The sequence below is a fragment of the Bos taurus genome, chromosome 8 (assembly GCF_002263795.3).
Source record: "Bos taurus isolate L1 Dominette 01449 registration number 42190680 breed Hereford chromosome 8, ARS-UCD2.0, whole genome shotgun sequence".
Classification (NCBI taxonomy): Eukaryota; Metazoa; Chordata; class Mammalia; order Artiodactyla; family Bovidae; genus Bos; species Bos taurus.
In genome coordinates this window covers 36,467,742-36,493,466 of record NC_037335.1, presented here as the reverse complement: position 1 = coordinate 36,493,466, position 25,725 = coordinate 36,467,742, and the positions used below count along the sequence as shown (strand labels likewise).

The following is a 25,725-nucleotide window of genomic DNA, read 5'->3' as shown; positions in this document are numbered from 1 at the left end:
TAAAATTGCACAGTTTAAACAAGGTCCACAGTATGTTAGAGGAATAACAAGATCCTTTTCCCTGTCTAATACTGGAAAAAGCTAAATAGATACACCCTTTCTAGGGCATCTATGTGTGTCTATTTACAACTGATGTTACTGTGAAAAGACCATTTTTTCCAAAGTAAAGATATTAATCAAGCTATCCACACAGCTTTATTCTTGAAAGATAATTATGTATGTGCTTATTTAAAATATCCATTGTTAAGAAAATATTGCACATTCTTTTTATCACATACCACAAATCTTATTTACTCCAACTTGAGGGTATGCTTTGATAGTTTAAGAAGATAGTAAACAAAATACAAAGAGACTAAACAATCTTATAAATAGCAATATGGGTAATCTACCAAACATAAAAGAAAGGTACTAGCAGATATGATCTCTTTTAAAATATAGATACAATATAAGGCAAGTAGGTTTTATTATAAGGGAAGTAAAAAAAAAGTTTATGTGACATTTTAGTAGCTCATACTACTTCCTGGAGGTATGTATTTCACCCCATCAAGGAATTTTGGTTAACATGATAACACAAAATACTGTGCTTGATAACTGCTCCCATTGCTTAGAGAAACATTAAAAATTCTGTCATGGGGAAATATAGTAAAGAACAAATTCTGTTCCATAATCTTATTTAAATACATTCAAATAACAGAATATGAGAAAAGGAAATATGCTTCCTCTAAAATGGGTCCAAAAACCTATGAGTTTAAAGGATTTATTTTTCAGTCCAAGAAATTAGCAAATACAGACTTTGAAAAATAGATTTTAGACAGCTGCTGGAACTCTAACTGGATTTCTATATCCCTGAAGTTTATTGGATGTTAGAAAAGCAAAAAAAAAAAAAAAAAGTCATGTCTCCTCACATGATAGATATAACAAATACAGACAAAAAAACCAAGTCCTGTTATAGTGGAGTAAAACTCATAGCTGCGTGTTACTGGAATCCTGGCAAAATCCAGTTGTTGAAGTTGTGGTCAAAAATCTAGGTAAAAAACTGAGGGAAAACTCTAGACTGAAAATTCAAGGGCAAGGATTGTGTATCATTAGTTTTTGTATCCCCCGAGCTTAGCAAAGTACCTGATACATAGTAAGAATTCAGTAAATGACTGCAATATGAGATGAACTGAATATAAAGATAGAAGGGGAGACAGACCTCTAAAGGAATGGACATTCATGTGTTTGGAAATTTTTTTTAGAGCTAGCCAATATTTTTAGAATTGGTCTTCCACTGTTCACAGGGATATGTGGAAGAAATGCGCGGCTTTGTTTCACAGAGTTCATTTGATTATTCTCGAAGGAAAACTATAATCCGCAGTCTGTGGCACCACAATTGTTTGTTGTGGGAATGATTATAGATCAAAAACAAAAAGATTATATCCCTTTTCAAGAGCAAATGAGTAGCAAGAACAGATGAAGTCTTAAGGAAACAAAGACGTTCTTTTCATGCAAATGTGTTTATGATAAAACTAGAGCGAGATAAATACCGAAACTACTAGTCTTTGTGAAAATTGCTGGCAGATTTTTAGTTTTGAGGAAAGATGATTTCCCCGCCCAGAGCTGGCCTTGGGATATGAATACCACAGATCATTTTTCTTTACAGATAAAGGAGAAGTGAGTTCTGCAATGAGCATTCTGCTGCGGTTTATGTCAGGCACAGGAATGAATGAATGAATGAATGAATGGCTTCCCTATCTCTGCACAGAAGCCCCATCAGATACTTGATCTCCTATTGTGTTGTTCAGTTGCTAAGTCTGTCTGACTCTTGTGACCCCATGGACTTCAGCCTGCTACACTCCTCTGTCCATGGGATTTCCCAGACAAGAAAACTGGAGTGGGTTGCTATTTCCTTCCCCTTGGGGATCTTCCCCACCCAGGGGTCGAACTCATGTTTCCTGCATTGCAGGCAAATTCTTTATCACTGAGTCACCAGGGAAGCCCCCAATCTCCTGTACTGTCCCACTAATATATTACCCATGAGGGGTCCACAACGGAAAGCCAAAGGCAGAGTTTCCACCTGGATAGAGGACTGTTGGCCATGAAGTTGCTGTCCTTCTTTTCCCATAGGATCTATGCTGTAGTACAGAACATTTAACTGAATGAAGCATCTCTATTCACGACTTGATGAATGATGTCCATCTTAATGTTGTGCAGCTATGTTTGGGAAGAGTAAGATGTGAAGAGCAGACGATGTTCCTGCTTCATTTTTTACACTTACGCCTATATTCATCCCAGGAACATTTATCATGCTAGTCATAGGTTAATAGTCCAGCATTATCTGCTAGTCACAAGGATAGCCCAATAAACACAATAACTTTCCCTGCCCCGAAAAAGCTTTGATTCCAGTGGAAGACACACCGGTAAAACAATAAAGACTGTGATCCCTTGCAGTGGATTCAAGCACAGTGAAGAGTGAATCAGCTGCCACAGCCTCAGTGACAGGCACTGTCCGATCTTCATACTGGCCTTTTACTCAACAGGAGTATTTTCAAACAACTCCTCAGAGACATGAGCTCCCTCTGTCAGGTGTTTAAATGTGATACAAACAAAAGAAGCATAAATCTTCACAAAAATGTAGGGAAAAAAGGTTTAGGTCTCCTTGACTCTTGATAATGTATCCATCTAATATTCAAATATAAAGTATATCCAGTGAATTGTTCACTTTAGAAAGCTGTACTTTATATTATAATATATGAATTCTATCTCAAAATAATAAAGAAAAATATACAAAATATATCACAGAAATTTCCTTTTGGCCTAAGAGCACCTTATTTCTTCCAGTAAATAAAAGCCACTTCTTTTATCACAAACCTTGACAACTTTCTGAATATACAGCACTGTTTATAATTAGGGTTCTCATACAGATAGCAAAACTTTTTATTTGCAGTAATGTACAGTGTTTTGTCTTTTGAATATTAGTCTATTTGTACCTAGGGAGTCTATCCAGAAAACATCAGCTGTTTCTAATGTCAGATGAGAAACTGGCTGAGTAACTTGAGCTACATCTCTTAACCTCTGGGAAAATGTCACCTCTTCAGTGAAACCACAGACTAGATTTGAAGATTTTTGGAAATCCTCAAATATAATTCCCAGCAGAATTCTATGACACTAGATTCAAACTTCTAAAACTTTAGGATAGTGTTTTGTTTTTTGTTTTCTAAGATAATGGGAGACTCCTTGAGCTGTGACAGGAAGGATCAATATGGAAGGAACAGAAAAGGAAGAAAAAAGGAAATCAATGCTCAGTTAGTTGCACAGCAACACCCACCAACTCCAATGCTCAGGCTGAAACTTTTTATTTCTCTTCCTGTCTCAACTGATGACAGGGAGGCCAATTAATCACCTTGGGGGGGAAACGGGACCAAGTTCTTGCACTGTCACTAACCTGACACCCTAACTGCTCCTAACACAAAGGGAGGCAGCATTTCAGTGTTCGTTAACTGTACCAATTACAGTGCCTCAATCACTTCAGCCATGCCTGCACTTCTAAGTTAGAGATTTGGTTCTAAGTCTGTGGGATGGGGTAGGGCATGAGCACGATGAGGGGGAAGGGCAGAGGGAAGGGAGCTCCTGATCCATCTGATACTGAGTGGTTCTTAAGGGACTCATTCATGTTACTTGAACATTGATCATTCTGCAAGTAATCTTTGTCAAACAGATGAAGGCATCCAAACTGTTCCTTTTTTACACTTTTTATATTAGAGTATACTTGATTTACATATACATATATCTATTATTCGGAGAAGGCAATGGCACCCCACTCCAGTACTCTTGCCTGGAAAATCCCATGGACGGAGGAGCCTAGTAGGCTGGAGTCCATGGGGTCACTAAGAGTCAGATACGACTGAGCGACTTCACTTTCACTTTCATGCATTAGAGAAGGAAATAGCAACCAACTCTAGTGTTCTTGCCTGGAGAATCCCAGGGACAGGGGAGCCTGGTGGGCTGCCGTCTATGGGGTTGCACAGAGTCAGACACGACTGAAGTGACTTAGCAGCAGCAGCAGCACATCTATTATTTTTCATTTAGGTGATTACAGAATATTGAGTAAAGCTTCCTGTGCTGTACAGTAGATCCTCTGATTATCTACTTCGATTATCTATTTTATATAATTTATATATATATAGCAGTGTGTGTGTTTTTCGTTTATTTTTAACTGTAGCATAATTGCTTTACAATATTGTGTTGGTCTCTATCATACATCAACATGAATCAGCCACAGGTATACATGTGTTCCCTCCCTCTTCAGCGTCCCTCTCACCTCCCACTTCATCCTACCCCTCTAGCTTGTCACAGAGCACAGGGTTGAGCTCTCTGGGTCATGCTGAAAACTCCCACTGGCTATCTGTTTTACATATGGTAATGTGTATGTTTCAAAGCTACTCTCTCCATTTGTCCCGAAAGAACTTAACCATGCTCTGTCTTCATCAGCACTCACCTTCTAATTGCTTTCATAGAGCTTCTTTTTGGAGGAAGAAGGGAATGTTACAGCAGACAAGATGAGCTCTGAAACACATTCAGTGCTAGTGCCTAACATATATTCACCTTCATACCAACTTTATGAGTAAAGACTAATATTCTCATTCTAAGAGAGAAGCAAGGCCAGGAGAGGTGCAGTAACTGGTTCAAGTCAAGCGGCACAGTGCTAATTGGCAGAGTGAAAATAGGAACCTTGTTTTCCCTGACTTCAAAGCTCTTTCCCACATCTGCTATTGTAACTCTCAAAGTACACACTTGTCACTCAGGCCCTAAAACCCCAACTTCATTTTAAAATCAAAATAAAACTCCAAAGTGGCCTCTCTGTCCTATTGATCTCTTTGAAGTTGAGAGCTTGCTTTGGAAGTAGAGACACTTTAGGATTAACTGTTTCCTGAGAGCTTGGGGCTCCACATAGGAGCAGCGGAGAGTCTGCACAGTGTCCAGTGATGGGTAAGGGCCAATCAGTTATGACAGACTGGTGTGAGGACCAGGATTGAGAGACAGAAAACTGGAGTTACACGAGATTCCCCCCAAATGCTGCTATGACTCCCAGGAGAAAAAATGAAAGGTTCAAGTAGAAAAGATATGGAATTTAACCTTGCTAAGGAATCTGTCTAAGGTTTAAAAAAAAAAAAGTGGGTCTGTGAACATTAAAGAAGTCCAAATTCAAGTAAGTTTTGGAACTTGAGAATTTGCTTGCAGTTTGAATTCGAACAGCTACAAGAGTGCAGAAAGAATAAAAGACTATAAACACATATCTGCACCCCTGGCTGTGGATGCAGCCTTAACTTCAGAGGTGAGCTGCTGTGTCTTTCGTCCTGCTAGATTTGTTTACAAGATGCAGAATGGCAGCCAGCCGGGAAGGGACTCTCTGTACCTTCATATCTTACTTGAGGAGGCCAGTCCTCAGCTATGAACAAAGAAAGTGTCTTCTCAGACTGCCAGCTGGCAGGCTTGGCTTTACTCTAAACACTGCACTGGGAGTTTAATCAGTAGGTACATTTGAGTTAAGGCTGAGGGGTCTGCATTAAAATGCATTCACTTCTGTACTGTCTGAAGATAATAACAGTGTATTTTCTGAGAGAAAAGGGTCTGAAAATAAGGCTTCAACTGCTGATAAATCAGGTGGGGATGAGAAAAGCAGCTCTTTTTACAGAAAGACATTCTTTGTTCTGTTTGCTCCTGTTGTTCCTACTAGCAATTTTGACCACAACAAAGAGCTTCCATGAACTGTAAATTCAGTTAGAAATTGATCCAGACACACACTTTGGTTAATCATCTGCTGTGGGGCCAGTGGTGAGTGGTTTGCTGGGTGGCCAACAGCATACAGAGGAGGCCTAACACCTGACCAGGAGAAGTTAATATTTGAACGCAGGAGATGAGTAGAATAAAAGAAGCAACAGCCTAGTGCTAAGTGCGTTGGTTTAAGTTAGCAAGTTTTCTTTTTTTTTTTCTTGATGATGATGATCATGATTTTTTTTTCTTTTTTATTGAGTTCAGAAAAGCCCTACAGGTATGATCAATGACAGGGATGGGAAGAGGCCAGAGTTTCATTGATTCAAAGACATTTATTTTTTTCACGTTTTAATATCTCTGAAATTGATGTGCATCTTAAAATTGATGGCATCTGTTTGATGAAAGAGGCCCTACTCAGACTGCTGAGCACTTGTATCGGGGGCTCTGTGAGCATTTTGTATGTATTAATTTATTTTTAATTACCTTAGGGGTAGGTTTACTTCTATTTTAGAAATGAAAAAAGTAAAATACAGAGAGGTTCAGTTATTTGCTTAAGGTCACACAGCTTGAGACACACAGCCTGACTCCATGAGCTGTGATCTTAGCCACTGGTGTCCTCCTAGCCCACTGTAAGGCTCCAAGTGGCATGCAGAGGGCTTTGGACCTAATCTGAAACAGGAAAACTACTGTGTTTCTAAAGAAGGAGGTAATGATTCCCACACTCTTACCCCAGTCAGGATGTTCCACTTTGGAACAGTAAATTTAGCCATTCATCTCCCCCAAAGGAGGTTAAATTGGTTTATCCAGCCAAATATGAAAAGGATACTAGTTTTTACATTATAAAATCATTCATTTTCTCATTCATTACACAAACCACCAAAATGTGTTCAAAGTTAAAAGAAAAAAAAAAAAAAAGACAAAACACTTTCTATCCCTGTGACTCATGTGTCAAACATAATTAGAAATTTTCCCTGGTCAATTTTACTCGTCAACTCGGCATAAAAGATGAAAATAGATCTGTCAGCCACCACTTTTTTACTTGAGAAAGTCAGGGAAGCCACTCTGAAGAAAAATTCAGTGCATTAAAGGCTAGACAGAAAGTCAGAGAGATGTGCATATATGTGTGTTTGGTTTCTTGTTTTCATCTCTGTAATGCCCTAATGAATGTCCACTGTTATGAGTTTACACATAAATTATAAATTAATTGAAAGCAGATATGACAAGTAGTTTTTGCATTATGAATGCTTGGAGGTTTACAAAACGTGAGCAATAAAGGCTTTCTGCCTACCAATGCACTCTGGCACACAAACATGGTCAGATACACCTACAGCCTTTTTCTAGAGAAAACAGAAATGTTTTCTTTTGGGATCTTTGCTTTGATGACAGATAGTTTTGTCCTTCCATGGAGAAAGACAAAGCTTACCATTGGAGATGAAGAAACATGGATGGAGAATATAGCAAATGACATAGGAAAACCACTGGGTTTGCCCAGGGATGATGGTGCAACACAAACTGGGGGCTACGACATTTTTACCAAATTTTTAGCATAAATATTGACCTAGTTGAAGACTTAGATTTCTGGATTCTACAACCAACACATAAGAAACAACAGTAAAATCTTTGTTGTCTAGAGCAGGTGAGTTAAAATAGTGTTCTTCTTAGAACAGGAAGTCATGAATTTGTGAACTGTTTCAGCCATGTACCTGGTGTGTGACCCTGAATAAGTTATTCTTTCTCAGTCTTGTTCCCTACCCCTGTGATGAGAAGGTTAAACTACATGATCCCTGAGGTCTATTCCAGCTCTAGCCATTTAAAAATAGGATCTAAGCAATGTTTTTTTAATGTCTCTATATATCCTGGCATCTCTTGATATGTTTCATTATTCATGAGAAAATAATACATCTTTTTAATTTACCTGTCTCACCAGTATTGTGAAGATTTTAGCCTATTAGACAAAGGTGCCACATACATGCTGTCATTAAAATGGAAAGACAGGGCACTGTTATCTGGACTCTTTCAGATAAGAGGCTCATTATCCTCTTCTCAGACTGGAGATGTGAGAACGTTGCCATGAGTACAGGAAGAAACTCTTAGCACATTAGGATGCTAAATGTTGGAGGGCACATGGGCGCTGAGATTAAAGATAATACACTGGCACAGATGGCAGCAAAGATCCTGGACTAGACCGGGTAGCAACAAAATAGGTCAAAGGTATCTTTCTGATAGGCCTTCTGTGAATCGGGTTTTCATCTTTCTCCAATTGCAGCAAAAACAAAACAAAACAAACTTTAGCTTCAGAGAGCATGTGTGTGTGCTCACTCATTGACTCTTTACAACCTCATGAACTGTACAGCCTGCCAGGCTCCTCTGTCCATGAATTCCTCAAGCAAAAATACTGGAGTGTGTTGCCATTTCCTACTCCAGGGGATCTTCCTGACCCAGGGATTGAACTTGTGTCTCCTGCATTAGCTGGTGGATTCTTTATCAATGCCCATTCAGAATAGTTTAGTTTTCTTTCTTTCTACATTTATTTGTTTATTTATTTAATTAAAGTATAGTTGATTTAGTATTTCCAGTGTACAGCAAGGGCTATATATATTCTTTTCCAGATTCATTTCCACTATAGTTTATTTAAGATATTGGATACAGTAGTAGTTTCAGTGTGTGTGTGTATATATAGATACAGATATATAGTTATTGTTCAGTCACTCAGTTGTGTCGGACTCTTTGCAACCTTGTAGACTGCAGCACGCCAGGCTTCCCTGTCCTTTACTATCTCCTGGAGTTTGCCCTAAGTCGTATATACACACATGTATGTATGTGTGTGTGCCTGTGTATGCACGCACATGCGTGTATATTTAAAATACCACTAAAAGGCCTAGTGATGACAAATTTGACAATATAATAGATATTGGATAAGTATTTATGTCTACGTAACTGCCATGGGCAGATGGACTGTGGCCCAAAAAGTAATTTGTAAGTCACCTGCTTGGAACTTTGAAATCAGCTGAGTTAACTACTTTTAAAAGGGAGATTATCCTGAACCCCCCTCCATGTATATACCCGTGGTGGATCCATGTTGAATGGTGAAACCAATACAATATTGGAAAGTAATTAACCTCCAATTAAAATAAATAAGTTTATATAAAAAATAAATAAAAAATAAAGTCAAAAACTTTTATTAAAAAAAATAAAAGGGAGATTATTTCCTCAATGTAGAAAACAAAGGTATAGATTCTATAATGTACCTGAAGTACACTGCCCCCTGACAAAATGCTCCTCACTGCTCTTCTTCCTATTTATACTATCAGTTGTTGATGTTGTTGTTCAGTCACTCAGTTGTGTCTGACTCTTTGTGACCCCATGGACTGCAGCACACCAGGCTTCCCTGTCCTTCGCTATCTCCCGGAGTTTGCTCAAACTCATGTCCATTGCATCAGTGATGCCATCCAATCATCTCATCCTCTGTCACCCCTTTCTCCTCCTGTCCTCAATCTTTTCCAGCATCAGGGTCTTTTCTTTTCCAAGAACTTTTTTCAGTTCTTTGCATCAGGTACCCAAAGTACTGTAGCTTCAGCTTCAACATTAGTCTTTCCAAGGAATATTCAGGGTTGATTGCCTTTTTAGGATTGACTGGTTTGATCTCCTTGCTGTTGAAGGGACTCTCAAGTCTTAACCAGCACCACAATTCAAAAGCATCAATTCTTGAGTGCTCAGCCTTCTCTAAGGTCCAACTCTTACATTCATACATGACTACTGGAAAAAAAAAAAAAAAACACAGCTTGGACTGTACAGACCTTTGTTGGCAAAGTGATGTTTCTGCTTTTTAACATACTGTCTAGGTTTGTTATAGCTTTTTCCAAGGAGCAAGAACCTTTTAATTTCATGGCTGCAGTTAGCATCTGCAGTGATTTTGGAGCCTAAGAAAATAAAGTCTGTCACTATTTCCATTGTTTCCTCATCTATTTGCCATGAAGTGATGGGACCAGATGCCATGATCTTTGTTTTTTTAAATGTTAAGTTTTAAGCCAGCTTTTTCACTCTCCTCTTTCATTTTCATCAAGGGGCTCTTTAGTTCCTCTTCACTTTCTGCCATTAGGGTGTTATATCATCTGCTTATCTGAGGTTATTGATCTTTCTCCCATCAATCTTGATTCCAGCTTGTGCTTCATCCAGCCTGGCATTTTGCATGATGTACACTACATATAAGTTAAATAAATATGGTGACATACTGCCTTGATGTACTCCTTTCCCAACTTTAAATCAGTCCTTTGTTCCATATCCAGATCTAACTGTTGCTTCTAGACCTGCATACAGGTTTCTCGAGAGGCAAGTAAGGTTAGTCTGGTATTCCCATCTCTTGAAGAATTTTCTGCAGTTTGTTGTGATCTACACAGTCAAAAGCTTTACCATAGTCAATTAAGCAGATGCTTTTTCTGGAATTCCCTTGCTTTTTCTATGATCTAACGGATGTTGGCAATTTGACCTCTGGTTCCTCTGACTTTTCTAAATCCAGCTTGTACATGTGAGTTCTCAGTTCACATACTGTTGAAGCCTAGCTTGAAGGATTCTGAGCATTATCTTGCTAGCATGTGAAATGAGTATGACTGTGCCATAATCTGAACATTCTTTGGCATGACATTTCTTTGGGATTGGAATGAAAACTGACCTTTTCCAGTCCTGTGGCCACTGCTGAGTTTTCCAAATTTGCTGGCATATTGAGTGAAGCACTTTCACAGCACCATCTTTTAGGATTTGAAAGAGCTCAGCTGAAATTCCATCACCTCCACTAACTTTGTAGTGATGTCTCCTAAGGCCCACTTGACTTCACATTCCAGGATGTGGACACTCTAGGTGAGTGATTACACCATCGTGATTATGTGGGTCATGAAGATCTATTTTGTACAATTCTTCTGTGCATTCTTGCCTCCTCTTCTTAATCTCTTCTGCTTCTTTTAGGTCCTTACTATTTCTGTCCTTTGTTGGGCCCAACTTTGCATGAAATGTACTATCAGTACTACCTTTTGTTCAGTACCTTTTCCAGTTCTTTATGTCACTACTCTCCCTTTACTGAAAACTCAGAAACACTGCGTTAGTACTCTGGATTCACTTCTAGATGTTCTTATTAGTATTTTGTGGGGTGAGGTGGGGAGTTAAGGTATATAGCTAACGTTGCCTACTCGACATCCTAAAAATAGAAGTTTCTTGTGACTTTTATATTCCTCTCAGTACTTAGCATGACGGTTTTCTGCAGCACTATGGCGGATAATTATTGGTTCCCCCTCCATCTCAGAAGTAACTTTGTCTCTTTGATCCAAGGGAGGAATCAGATATATAGGGATGGGCTATTAGGAGCTATGTCCTAAAATGTGCCTCCACAACCCAGTGAGTCCATTTAAGTTCACAGTTTGTTTTCTGGCATTTGCAATTTGACAAGAAAAATTCTTGCTCTTTAGGGATTCTCTATGTAAAAGAATATATGATCAAAGGATCTATTTTCTGTATGTGGGTGGGAGAAACAGAAGAAGCTGGCATGTACAGGGGAGAGAACAGTGCAGCCCAGAGAAAAACACTATGGGGAGAGTTTCAGAGGGGGTGTGGAAATCTCTACAGTCTCCCAGTGTCAGATAACAGTTCTATTTTTAATTTTTTTAAAATTTATTGAAGTATAGTTGGTTTACAATATTGGGTTAGTTTCTAATGTACAGCACAGTGATGCAGTTATATATCTATATCTACCTATATTCTTTTTCAGATTATTTTCCATAATAGGTTATTACAAGATACTGAATATGGTTCCCTGTGCTATACACTAGGATCTTATTTAATTTATTTATAAGTAGTGTGTATCTGTTAATCCTAAATTCTTAATTTATGTCCCTCCTCCCTTTGGGTAAGCATAAGTTTTCTGTCTGTGAGTCTATTTCTGTTGTGTAAATAAATTCATCTCTCTCATTTTTTAGATTCCACATATGTGATATCATATGATATTTATCTTCAGACAAAAGTTTTTGAAGCATACCTGCATGGATAACATTTGCTTCTATATAAATATATAATTTATAATACATGTATAATAGATAATATACAATAAATACAACAAATGGTCCTTTATTTTCCTTTAAGCAGACTCTAGGAGCTGCAGTTAATTTCTTTTTCTTGTTCAGTCTCTAAGTTGTGTCTGACTCTTTGTGATCCCATGGACTGTAGTCCATCATGGGATTTCCCAGGCAAGAATACTGGAGTGGGTTGCCATTTCCACTTCCAGGGGATCTTCCTCACCCAGGGATCAAACCTGTGTCTTGTTACTTACAGTCAATCTAATATACACAGGATTCATGAATATGATATTGGTAATGCTGACTGTGATGGCTGTCAAATTGATCTCATACACAGATATATTTGCCATCTGAGGAAATGGTGAAATGAAGATTTGAGGGGCATATGTGTATTGTATACACACATACACAATTATTCAGTCTTAAATAAGATTCTACCATTTGCAACAACGCTGAGGGCATGGGCATCATGCTAAAGGAAATAAACCAGACAGATAAATATTGTATGACTTCACTTAGATGGAATCTAAAAAAATAAAAAACCAAAATTCTCAGAAACAGAAAACAGATTGGTCATTGTCAGAGGCATAGGGTGGATGATGGAAGAAATGAGTCAAAGTGATCAAAAGGTAAAAGCTTCCATTTTACAAATGACTCTTGAACAATGCAGGAGTTAATATTATAATTTATAACTGGGTTTTGCTATTGAAAAATATCCATGTATAAGTGGACTTGTGCAGTTCATATCCATGTTGTTCAGGGTTATAAGTCCTGAGGATGTAATATACAACGTGGTGGCTATTTAACAATAATGTGATGTATATTTGAAAGTTGTTAAGGATATATATTCAGAGTTCTCATTACAAGAAAAAATAATTTGGAGTTATGTTAAGTGATAGATTGTAACTAAATTTACTGTGGTAATCATTTTGCAATATACACATATATCAAATCACATTGTATGATAAACTAATACAATGTTAAATTTCAGTTATGTCCCAATATAACTTGAGATAAAGAAATAAAATGAACATTCGTAATTAGCATGGTTGAATTACTAGACTAGCATTTTTGAAGTTTAGACAAGGAATTCAGATTTTAATTGGGCTTCCAAATGATCCATATGTAAACAGTAGCTAGGAGTTTGTTTGGCAAGATGTCCACATCTATTCTAAATCAGTCGAAACATTCACCAGCCTCATGTACTGACTTTTGACAGTGACACCAAATTTAATTTCTCTGCATTCTAGATGCTATCCTCATATTCTGGCCACTTAAATTCTAGTAGGACTTGGCAGTCTCATTGAAGAAAATACAAGCCTAAAGTAATTGCAAAGACCTTCAAGATGCAGTTACACTAATTCCTCAGGTTCCTTCTTCCAACTGTCATGAATCTGACTTCAATTTTCTTTATAGTAAAGGAAGTCTCTCACATAATCTAATAATATTGCTTTATAATTTAAACCCACTTTCTCCTAGTCTAACCTCAGAATCAGTGTAAACAGGTTTCATGCATTTAATTCCTGTTTTAATCTTAGAATCAGAGTCGCAGATTTAGCTTCACCCATCTTGAGAGGTCTGAATAAACATTAATCCATAGTGATTATGCTAAAATAGTTATGTTTGAAAGTAATCTCTCCTCACTGAAAAACAGTGAAAAATCTAATCAAGTTTATATAGAGATGATATGTTAAAAAAAAAAAAAAAGATAAACTTCTTCCAGTGTGTTGTCCTCTGGTCTAAAATACTATGCAGAAGTCTTTATCATATTATCACAGATGAACACAACATTTAAATATCTCCTTCATGGCTGTTAAGGCACAGTAGAGTCAATTCATGCCCAGGGAGCTTTAATCACAGATCATCGTCATGATAAACGGTGAAGTCAGTGTGGGCTATCATGTCAACGGCTACTCGGGGAGTTCTTAATGGGAGTGCTGCCAGCATGAAGTTCATAACTACTTTCAAGGAGCACTTCTAATCTAATGGCTAAATGAGTATCATTAGAGTATCTTTACATGCAGCATTTCTAGAGAAATCCTGTATTTAAAGGAGGCAAGTTACTGTAGTCAATGCATACAACTGAGACTGCTTAAATACTGCAGATATTGTCAATAGTTTACACTTATAAGAGTAGAAAGTTAATTAATGGCTATTAACAAGTTGAGCTATCAAATTGTATTTCTGTGACCCATCATATCATTCATAACCACACATAATGTGTTAAAGTGGGGCCATGAAGAAAATATCACACACAGCAACACACTAAGAATAACAATAACAACACTCATGATAACAATAAAGAGCAGGTTGGCAGTGTTAAAAATTCTGGCTAGTGAAAGCTAACACTTAACTATGTGATTTTATGTTGCCCCAAATGGCATTCATCATATGCCTTGTTTTCTTTTTAAAACTCAATTTTCAATCTGAAGCCTCAAACCAGAAACTATAGAAACTATTTTCAAGAATACTGCACAATGTAAAGAGAGCCTTTATGACTAAGAGGAAGAATAGGAAAGAAATAAGAAGCAGGCCATTTAGAAAATAATTCATAATCCAATGTGTTTCCTAAAACTGAAATATTCCCCTAAATGCTTGAAAGAGAATAAGTGAAAATATAATTTAACCAATGAGTGAGCAAACAAAATCTCCTTTGTGTTCTATCAACAAAGATGTTTGGAATATGTAAATTGAATAAAAGGTTACCAGCTCTTGAGACTGAATGGGGCTACAGATATGTTTTGCTTAGGAAGAACAATAAAATAATCAAAAAATGAATGTTTAAAGACTAGAAAATCCATGCAAATGTCCAGATTGCCACAGGCCCCACTGCTCCACATTCTCTTACATGGAGCTTTTTCACGTGGTTGATAACTCTCTAGCCACTTGAGGTTAGGGCTCTTCTTAGAGTTTTCTAACCAAATATGACAGGGAAAAATGTTAGAGTTGGTAGGGACTGAGAGAAATCCAGTCCATCAGCCTCATTTCAGGCTGATAATAGAGAAATCAAGGGTGATAACAAGGATGTGTTTTAAGATTCCTATTAAATAAACCAAAAGAAACTCTTTATGGTAGAACTTGAACAGTTTCAGTTTTTTTATCTGGCACAATTATAAGATTTTAGTTGGACATTTTACTCTTATGCTTATGCTAGTTAAACTTGATCTAAAAGATAAATGATCATTCAGTTATAAATAATCCATGAATTGGTTCCACTATGGGTCCCTGTTTCTGAGGAATATGATAAATAGTCAGTTTCACAATCTTCTGCTTGATAAATGACACAATATCTAAATACCCACACATATACAACACTTTTTTATTCATTTTCATCAAGGATTAACACAAAACCTTTAAGGATTCTGAAAATGTAAGATACTGTTAAGTGCACCACTGCTTCAGAAACACGCAACAGTCTGTGAACATATTACTATCTTAAAATTAGCTCCAATATTATTTTATACTGAATGGGTAAAATCATGTGTATGTACTTAATAATTGTAGTTTTCAGGCCATGTAAACTGACCAAGAGGACTTGGAAATCTGCTTATTCTCTGTAATTTCTTTTTCAGTAAGCTTTCTCACCATAATTTAGTGTATCTGGCAATCATATGGTATACTGGGAAGCTTATACATTCAGTATATTAACTTGAAATCAGGAAAGATAAACCAACCTCATTAAATAACACTGAACGAATATAAAAAATTAGATACTTTTAAAAGTACAACTATTCCATTAATTATACAGATACTTTTTAGTTGGCTATTTGTTGTAAAATTTTGTATCAGATGCTGAGTCATATTTAAAGGAAAAAGAACTGATGGATATGATCATAAAGAAGAGGGGGACAATTCTTGAAAATACTGTCAAGTATAAACACACTGAATTACCTCATATTCCTGGGAAAACTTCAAGTTGTCATTTGCTTTCAACCTTTCAATGTGATCTGCAAGTTCCAAGATAGGTATTGGAGGATGGCTAGCCATACCTATTAAAAGGAAAGAATACAGACATTTGAAAACAAATGAAAATAATGCTAACTATTCCAAAATACAGAGAATACTATAGTTAGAAATGGCCTGAAAATACGTGAGTAGTAAAGATGTTTAATGTGAAGAAGCAGGCAGATAGTTTGGTTACTCAAAGCAGGACATGCTCTGGAAGGATGAATTTTGTAGCCAAATGAAAAGTCACCAAGCATAATCTCCAAACTAACACTCCTAATGTGAAAGAAAGTGTTATTGTGCTATGAATCAATGCAGTTAGCTAGTGGAGAAAACTGACAGTCAGGCTTGATGTCAACTTCTGCTTTGAGTAATGACTGTTATGTCATTTCAAACTCCTTCTCCTGCACTGTGTGAAATGGAAATTGTGTGGAATTAAATGGTGTAAAGTGAACTAAGAAAATAGACACTGAGAAAGGCCTAAAAAGGGAAAGAGTTGTAGCTTGATAGGAAACATAAAGTGACTTATGCAGAATCAAGGAAAACTAACTTGAAGAATGAAGGTTACCAGGGTAACCGGAATCATCTGAACCTGCAAAGGAAATGATGGTGTAAATAAAATAAAACAGAACAAATTTGTTAAAAAAAAAAAAAGAAATGGATGCCTGATATACTTTTAAAAAGCACTAATAAAAATGCTGCAGGTTTTAACAGGATTCATATACATTGTGACTAGATTAAAATCGCTTTCATATTTCACAAACCTGTAGGTGACTGACATTCACATGCAAACATGAACACAAAGAATGACATGCACCACAGACTATAGACAATAATCACTGATGACAAAATCAGACACAAAACTGAGCTTCAAAAATGTTTCCACGAGTAGCAGATTGTAGAGGTTGGGGTTGCAGCCTTCTCCTGGACATTTATCAATGGCCACACTGACAGCTTGCTGATGTTTTGCCCCAAGTCCCCATTATTCAACCCCTAGCAAACCTACAATCTACTTCAGGTGTAAACATCTTTGTCCACTAATGGGAACTGAATGCAGGAAAGGGAGCAAATGGTGAAAGGATGAAGAGGAAAAAGAAGGTGGTAAAAGAAAGCAGTGACATGGGGGTGATACATCTTAGTTCAGTCGGCCAGCTGAAGGTATTCATCGATTCTGTTAAAAATAAAGCACCACTAACTATGGTGATTCCAGTGTCTTTATAATGATTTTTCATTTTTCATACGATTTATATTTTACTTCTTCTGATTAATTTTTCAAGAGCACCATAAGAGACCATTGCTGACTCATGTCTTATAGGTGCAAATTCCAGCTGACTAGAAAAACTTGAACTAGCATGCCACCAAGGAGGCCTCTTCAGTGAAAAAAAAAAAGAGTAAGGGAGGGACTCAAGATGGAAACCCTGTCCCTGTGGACATTCTGCTGTCCCTGGGACTCTCTGCAGGGTGTCAGGCTGAGGTACGGTGACCATTAAGTCAGCACAACGTGTAATTACTTTGTAATTACTTTATGGGTATTTTAAATATTGTACTGATATTGAAAGCCAATGAGTTCCTTTGTCTCTAATGCCAAATTATCAATGGTTTGGTAAGTTAAGTAAAAAACTATCTTGCTTCTCCCAGACAATCATTTCAGCACTGTGCTGTGATAGGCAGTGCTTTAGTATCCACAGCTATGAAAGTCTGCTTTCAGTCAGCTAAAAGCTTAATGGAAGATCCAATAAAAATGAATCAGCTTGGAAGAAGAAACTCTTTGTTGCTGATGTGATTATGCTTTTGGTTTTTTTTTTTTTTTTTTGTGATTATGCTTTTGGACTTAGATGTTGGAACTCGTTTCTAGAACGTTTCCCTGTAGATGGTAGCACTGAACTCATCTACATTTTGTGGGAGGAGCAGTTGAGTGACAGTGATCTAATAATTATAGTGATCTTATCCAGATGAGGCACCCCCAATGACAAGAATGGAAATGCAAAGGCACAAGAGACTGTAGGCTTGTTTGGGGATGAGATGATGTGGACATCCATTACAGTGCTTTAACAGAGAAAATAATAGAGACAAAGATGTTTAGACCTTTTCGAGCGAATCGTGGGAGAGAGTTATTATCATATATGGACTGAGTGGTGGTTTGGCTAGAGAGGGAGGACACAGAGCCAATCAGGGAGGCGTAGGGGACTGAATTACTGCTCAAAGCTGCAAAAGTAAAGCCAGTTGGAGATGGGAAAAGCATTAGTATAACAGCAGTAGAAGACCATCATAATCAACCAATATTTACTTCTGGCATGCACTGGCACGTGGTCTGGATGTATTACTTTGGAAGCTAATGACAGAGAAATCCAAGCAAATCTGTACTGACCCATTACATTCTAATTCAGCATATGTATATATCACAGGCAAAGACATCATGGCGTTCAAGAATCATTACTTCTGATCTGGCAGTATTGCACCAAAGCACTAGGACAAGTAAAACTGTCAACGTGGATGTTCCACAGAAAGGCCAGCAGAGCTTGTGGGACTCTGACGGTTCAGGGGAGGAAATCCCAGGCTAGCGTACTGAACAGGAATTCTACTTCTAGGCCTGCTATCTACTAATAAGAGACAAACCTCTTGTTATCAAGCACCTGAATTTCTTTTTGTGTAAAAATAAAAGTGGGGAGCTAGATAAAGAGTCACTTCTTTATAACTCATTTCAAAATATTCAGGATTTCTGAGCAGAGAAGGGTCTCATGGATATAGTTCATATGTGAAGGTTTTAAATGTAACTGTGTCTTTTCTTTGAGGGGTAACATTTATAGTCTACAAAATAGAAAATTATGCAGTTGAATTGTCAATTTTTTGAATTAAATTTAACACATTTTTTTAGCTAGCCAAATTACCTTATATCATAAGAATATATGATATACATATAGGCATATCATGTATGTATTCAAAATAAGTAAATGTCAACATAAAAATTATGCTAAAGAATAGATCTGGGATGAAACTCCTCTAACATGAAACTCATTTCTTTTCATTATTATTTTTTAAATTAAAGTGTAGTTGATTTACAGTGTTCTGTTAGTTTCTGGTATACAACAAAATGATTCAGTTATATATGTATATATACTTTTTTACATTCTTTTCCATTATTGTTTATTACAATATATTTAATATAGTTCCCTGTGCTATAGAGTAGAAACTTGCATGTTGGGCTTCCCTGGTGGCTCAGTAAAATAATCTGTCTGCAATGCTGGAGATCCAGGTTCAATCCCTGGGTTGGAAAGAGACGCTGAAGGGAATGGCTACCCACTCCATGTTCTTGCCTGGAGAATTCCATGCACACAGGAGCTTGATGGGGTGACAAAGAGTGGGACATGACTGAGTGAGTTTGTATTTGCTAATCCAAAACTCCTCATTTACTCCTCCCCCCATCCTCTCCTCTGTGGTAACCGTAAGTTTGCTTTTTATATCTGTGAATCTGTTTCTGTTTTGTAAATAAGTCTATTTGTATACTTTAGATCTGACACATAAGTGATCTGATATTTGTTTCTGTCTGACATCACTTAGTACAATATGATAATCTCTAGGTGCATCCATGTTGCTACAAATAGTATTTCATTCGTCTCTATGGCTGAGTAAGATATTCCAGGGTGTATATGTGTGTGTACGGATACACACACACACACACACACACACACACACACACATCTTCTTTATCCATTAATCTGTTGATGGGCAGTTTAGATGGCTTCTGTGTCTTGGCCATTGTAAATAGTGCTGTTATGAACATTGGGGGTGCGCGCGTCTTTTTGAATTAGTTTTCTCTGGATATGTCTTTAGCATTTTCTTAAGGTACCTCCATACCGTTCGCCATAGTGCACTGATTTACTTTCCCACCAAGAGTAGGAGGGTTCCCTTTTCTCCACACCCTCTACAGCATGTATTATTTAACATGAAACTGTTTAGCTCATATCAGAAAATAATTACCAAGGATCTCTTGCAAAAATGCTATTATATGATTCTCCCTAAACTTCTCTATTGTCCAATGTGGAAATAAAGTTTACAGGATATAATCAAGTATGTTAGAATCTGAATGAAATAGGAGACACTAATTATGAATTTGACCTCACCAAAGTATTTTTTCACTCTTTTGTTTGGAACCTGGTCACTGCTCACAGTCTGGGAACCAATGTTTTCATTAGAACAGTGTTTTCACATTAGCATCTTTTGAGGTGCTTTGAAATCCCTTCTTTCCAGGTTGCACACCTGACCAATTAACTCAGAATATCTGGGTATGGGAGCCAGACATTGACATTTTTAAAATTCCCCAGTAATACCTTTCAGTCCTTTGGGGATTTTTTGGGGGGGAGCCTGTAACTTTTTTCATTCAAAAATCATATTAGAGTATCTAAGAATGAGATCAGCTTTCTCCTGGTGATACCCTTGAATCTGCTCTAAGTCTCAATTAGGAAGCTTTAGTGCTTTAGCTATTATTAGCAGCAAATAACTTGAAGTGCAGCTCACAGCTGATGAGGACTTGCTAGGGTCTCGACCTCATCAGTTCAAAGCTACAAATGCACAACATAAATGCATTTTAAAGGAAGGCACCCATTGCATCAGAACAGAGTTTTCATTATGGAGTTATGATATCAACAATACACACTGTCAACATGAAAAATGACAGATGTAGTCAATGAAATCTGCCTTAGGTTGGAGGAAAAAACAGGATGGCTATTTTTTTTTTTGATAGTAACTGTGTAATGGCTTCCTTATAAGATGTAAAACTTTAAAAATCATGGTGCCTTAGACATTACTTAGTCCAGCATTTTCATTTTATAAAAGAGTTCTGAAGACTAGGAAAGTTAAGAGATTTGTATATTTTAGCCCATTATTATTTAGCCCATAGTAAGTAACAAAATCATATGTGATTTTGGCATCCTTCTACTGTTTTATTTCTGGAATTGAAGCTATGATCTTCTAAAGCAGGGGGCAAAGTTTCCAGTGCTAAAGGGCCCAAGTCAGTTAGGAAAAGAAGGAAAAGTGTAAACAGATATTGAATAGTAAACACTCACAAGAAACCTACTCCTCCCCATTTTTGTGCAACCAGGAATCTCCTAGGACTGTTCTTCGTTTATCTACTTTCAATATGAAGTCTCAGCAAAGAGAAATATTTCTCTATTTAAAAAAATACACTTGTGATGAATGCCAGCTGATGTTCTCTTTCAATGTCAGGATTATCCTTAGGGCTGCTATAGACTGGAGAGCTTCTAGAAGGTTGGAAACTCTAGCAGATATCTTCCAAGTGGTACTACAGAGCCAAGAGGGTGAGGCTTCTCAGGCTTTCAGTAGCACCTGAAAACCCAGACAATTATGTTGCTTTCCTCCATTTTCACTTGTTGAAATCCAGTGGGGGTCAAAGAAAAGACCTTTGGAGGCCACATTTGGCTAACAGTAACCTCTGTTTTAGAAGAGCGGAATGTTCCTCTGGTGTGTGAATTAAAATCTAAGAATGCTGAAAGTGAGAGGCAGCATATCTGTGTCACTAGGAGAGACGCTGAGTACTGTGTGTGGGACTGGGCAATGGGTACTTCTCCCATGCTTCACCCTCTATCCCCAATCCTCTCCAATTAAGTCCACTAGGAAGGCAGATGAAGCTCAGAGCAGTAAAAGGACTTGATCAAGGCCATCATTATCAGTAAACTATGGCTTTGTGGGGGTTTTAATCCCACACCTTACCAGTTCTCATTTAGGGAACTTCTCATTATGCCATGCTATCTCTTAAATCATTGAACATCCCTGGGAGAGTGGTGTCACATACATAAATATGGACTTGTGAAATCGGACTGTTCATGCAGTAACATGGCATCATAAACTATTCTCAGTTTGAGAAACTGTGTCAATAATGTATTAGCTTCATTTAGAAGGTATGCTTGTGTTGGTGGTGGGGAACAAGTAAAGGACACTCATACACACACCTGTATTTTTTTTTTTTTATGTCTTACGAAGACATTGTGAGCTTCCATGGAAATATTTTAAATGTATACATTTAGTTCATGTTAAAAACTGTAGTGCTATTCAGCAGACATGTTTTCAAAACCCCCCTGAAATATCATGTTTTTGCTTTTCAAATGTTCTATTTTATGAGGTCACTACTCTAACCAATATTAAGTTTCAAATGAATTTTTTATATATAGAGAAATGTTTATCAAATACTTGCCTTATTTTTTAAACACTATTAAATGCCAGTAGATACTTTAAAACTTCATAACAACTTTGTTAACTGGAGGTTTTGTGGTCACTAATAGTGGTGGAACATCTTTTAGATGATTTTGCTGTTAATATTCATGTGTGATAATGTAGTAACACTGTCTTCATGGTTTTCCTTTCTAACATATTGTGATAAAGACTGAAGAACAGGTCGTGGCCATGGAACAGAGAAATGTTATTTTGTTCATCAAATCAGAATTATACCTACCTACTTAATAAATCATAGCAACTAAGTTTACAAAATATTTGACAGCTTTTCACATCATTTATGAACTACTTAGCATAACTTCAATAACTATAAATATTGTACGTTTACAATTTGCCTCACAAATGAATGGTGAATTAAGAGAACGTTGATTTGTAAGGTATAATTGCTTCTTAGTATGACAATGACATTTTGACTTAATCCATGACTAGGATCATCATTAAGGGAAAGGTACTCCAAGAGTGCTTTTTCAGGTAACACTAAATGACATAATTAAAATTCATTTTTATGTAGGATTTCTCAAAATGCAGGATTTGAACGAACCATGTTCCTTTATATCAGAAGTTTAGCATTTAGATGCAAAGAACCAACGTTTCTGAAATACAAAAAGAGTACATCTAGTATTATTCATTTAGGTATATGCTTACGTTTCCTACAGTACAAAATAAAATATAAGGAGATACGTATAAAAATTGATTTTGTTAGCACTGATCCGGTTAATACTACTAGTGCATCAGAAGAGATGCCTCAAGAGCTTTCAAAATCACTCAGTTGCTATGCAGACATTTGTGTTGCTGATACGGCTATTTCTGATACGTTAACATTTTATGAGTTTGTTTTTGTATTTCACAGCCCATCAATCACCTACCATCCATGTATGCTTTAGGGCAAAACATATTAAGGTCATTCATGGAATGAAAACGAAGTTTTTACATTGTACCATCTGATCATCAATTTTTAAATCTCTTTTCCTAAAAGGTGCAAGTACAAAGTCTAGAGTTTTGTTTTTGTGTGGAAAACAATAAAAATTGGGAGTAAGGGGAGTGAGGATTCTAAGTAAGGGGTACAGATACTGGAAAAAGAATTTTTTAGGAAAAAAAAAAATCTAAACAATTCAGACCAAAGTGGGTTGGTCTGAGGGAGAAGTCTGCAGGCACAAAGAAAGCTGCTGACTAGCATGCCTCACGATGGTATTAGTTTCCATGTCCTTTTACATTTTTTTTTAATACTAGAAAGAAAGCTTATTTCTTTAAGATGCTGAACTTCTAAATTTGCTTTGTTGGAAAAAATAGAAATAGGGCCACATACCAGTAATGTTTTGGTTTTCTTATAAATCACCATCTTTTGACAATATTATATTTACTTTAGTCATTGTGTCCAATTCTAGAGGCCACCTCCCAGATGGGCTACACAGTAGGTAAGGCTTTTTACAGGATTTCAAAAATGTCCATCATTGACAATCTCTATCAAAATGGTAAAGTAAAATGTGCCTGCCCTAGGACTCAGCCATCACACTCCCAGGCGCCCACCATTCAGAAATAACAGCAATGTGAAACGGTCTGGGCTCAGTACTGCTCAGTACAGTATGTTTTGTAAGAGCAAAATGCAGAAAATGAGTTAGCCTCCATTAATAAGGACTGAGATGATATATTTTGTGACATCTGTTGAACAGAATATCATCAATACTATCAGCTGTTAAAGGAGATAAAACTTCATATATTAGCTTGGAAAATGTAGTTAAATATTAAAATAGGAAATTTCATGTAAATGCATCTGTATTTATATACCTGCTATATATATTATCATTTAAAGAACTTGTATACACAAAAAATTCTGGAAATACATGCATGAAACTCCTTATGGTAGATATTTCTGGAAAGTAAAATTGGGAGTATAGGAAATCATTTACACTTTATTTTAAATATGTCAAAAGAAGAAAAAGCAAGATAAAGAATAATTTTTCTTTTATAAAAGTATTTTTTTGCCTTTTACAACTTATAAAAATCACACACAAAATTTAAATAATACACTGCATAACCATATAGCCATAACCTAAGTATAACTATTGTTAAGCTTACTTTCTATTAAAAAAATTTGTTCCTCAGTAAACATGTGCTACTTTTATAATTAATTAAGAAATATTGATGGGCCGATTATAAAGCAACTTGGAAATTTTTTTAATAAGAAAAGCTTTCTTCCCACCAAAAAAGCAGTTCACTTTTGTTTAACATGTAACTCGTCTATCAGCCATCCTAACACATATCCAGCTACCACTGTCCACAGAGATGTGTAAGGCTTAAATAGGGGTTTCATTAAAAGCATCTTTTATAAGAGAGTCTTTTCTTCCCTTCCTTCACAGATCTTAAAGATTTATAAAAATTGATGACTAGTTACTAATTCTAGAACAGTCTTCTACATCTCTTCCCTCACTTACTCATTGTGTCCATTTTATTCCATTATCCACTTGAGGTTGTAAGTCTCACCTTAGCTAAATGATCCCTTCAACTGACCTATTCCACACCAGTTCTGACTGTCCCCGCAGACCATGAAGTGATGTCACCGTTGTAAGCCATAGTCTCTCAAGAGATTAGGTAGTGCAGGTTCTCACAATTGCAACCTGGCTGCACACTGCCATCTGAATCCTTAACAGACAGATAAATATATTCGTGGAAAATACCTACAAGCAGAGGTACCTGCTCTTAATTTGCAAAAGGCGAGCATTTCTAATCCTGTCTAGATGCTTGAATAGTGTTTAACAAACAGAAGGACCTGATTATCACCCCAAATTTGGCAAGTATGCTTAAAGCAAAGTTCCTCTCCACATCCCACAACTTCACAGAGATGGTATCATGAAAAGAACAGATTTCTCTGTTTTCACTTTGTACCCAGAGACAAAATTCTGACCTTTTTCTTTCCCGGACCCAGAGACATATGTGTTTGTGGTACTACAATTAGGGAAATAATTCTTTGAAGTACTTAATGCCAAATACTGTATCTGTATGAAATTTTGTATGTATGTTTCAATATCTTTTGAATATGAAGCAGAATTTGGGAAAAAGATCTGGCTCTTTAAACCCAGACGCTCCAACAAAAATAAGTAACTCAAAATGTAAATAGATTTTTAATTCACAAGATGATTTTTTTTAAAGGAAAGTAGAATTAAGAATCGGTGAACTAAGCAATAAGCTTCCTTTACCTTCTGAAAGACCTACTGAATTTCAAATGATAATGTTAGTTTGACATTTTATCATCCACAACAGACTCATCAGAAGTAGAAATCAATTTGCTTTCAAGATCAAATTCTGTGCTAGGGGCTGGTTACATAAATCACAGGTTTCTGATTTCATTGAAAATCATGGATTGTTAAGTCTCTACTTGTGCATACTATTAAGTAACATTGTCATATTATATAATAGTTGTACATAACTATATACGCAAAGGTATGATGTATATAAAAAGCACATTTCAGAAACTGAAGGGTGAATGGCTTAAAATCCAAAAATATAAGTACAAATTAAAATTGCTTCCTGTGCAATACCTAAGAAAAGTGTTTTAGAATAAAAGAATCATTTTATTTGATCATCCAGCAAAGCCCTTGATTATTTACAAACCAGGGAGGATTAGCACAATAAAGCTACTTGGTTAACAATCCCAACTTCTGCTCTTATCCTATCAGCAAGTAATTAAATTCATAGCCCCTGGCTAGAATCCCCACTGGCTGAA

At 36.7% G+C, this 25,725-nt stretch overlaps 1 protein-coding gene across 21 annotated transcripts in view; it reads right to left on the bottom strand.

The window, feature by feature from the left end:
* Window positions 1-25,725, bottom strand: part of PTPRD (protein tyrosine phosphatase receptor type D) — a 2,536,342-nt gene that overhangs the window by 110,280 nt on the left and 2,400,337 nt on the right. For 11 of the 21 annotated variants that reach the window (XM_059889411.1, XM_059889414.1, XM_059889413.1 and 8 more), the window contains 2 exons: window positions 16,309-16,350; window positions 15,705-15,802 (listed from right to left, as the gene is read on the bottom strand). In XM_059889411.1, coding sequence (XP_059745394.1) covers window positions 15,705-15,802; window positions 16,309-16,350 — 140 coding nt within the window. The remainder of the gene's footprint in view (window positions 1-15,704; window positions 15,803-16,308; window positions 16,351-25,725) is intronic. The other 10 variants (XM_059889419.1, XM_059889420.1, XM_059889421.1 and 7 more) reach the window with 1 other exon arrangement.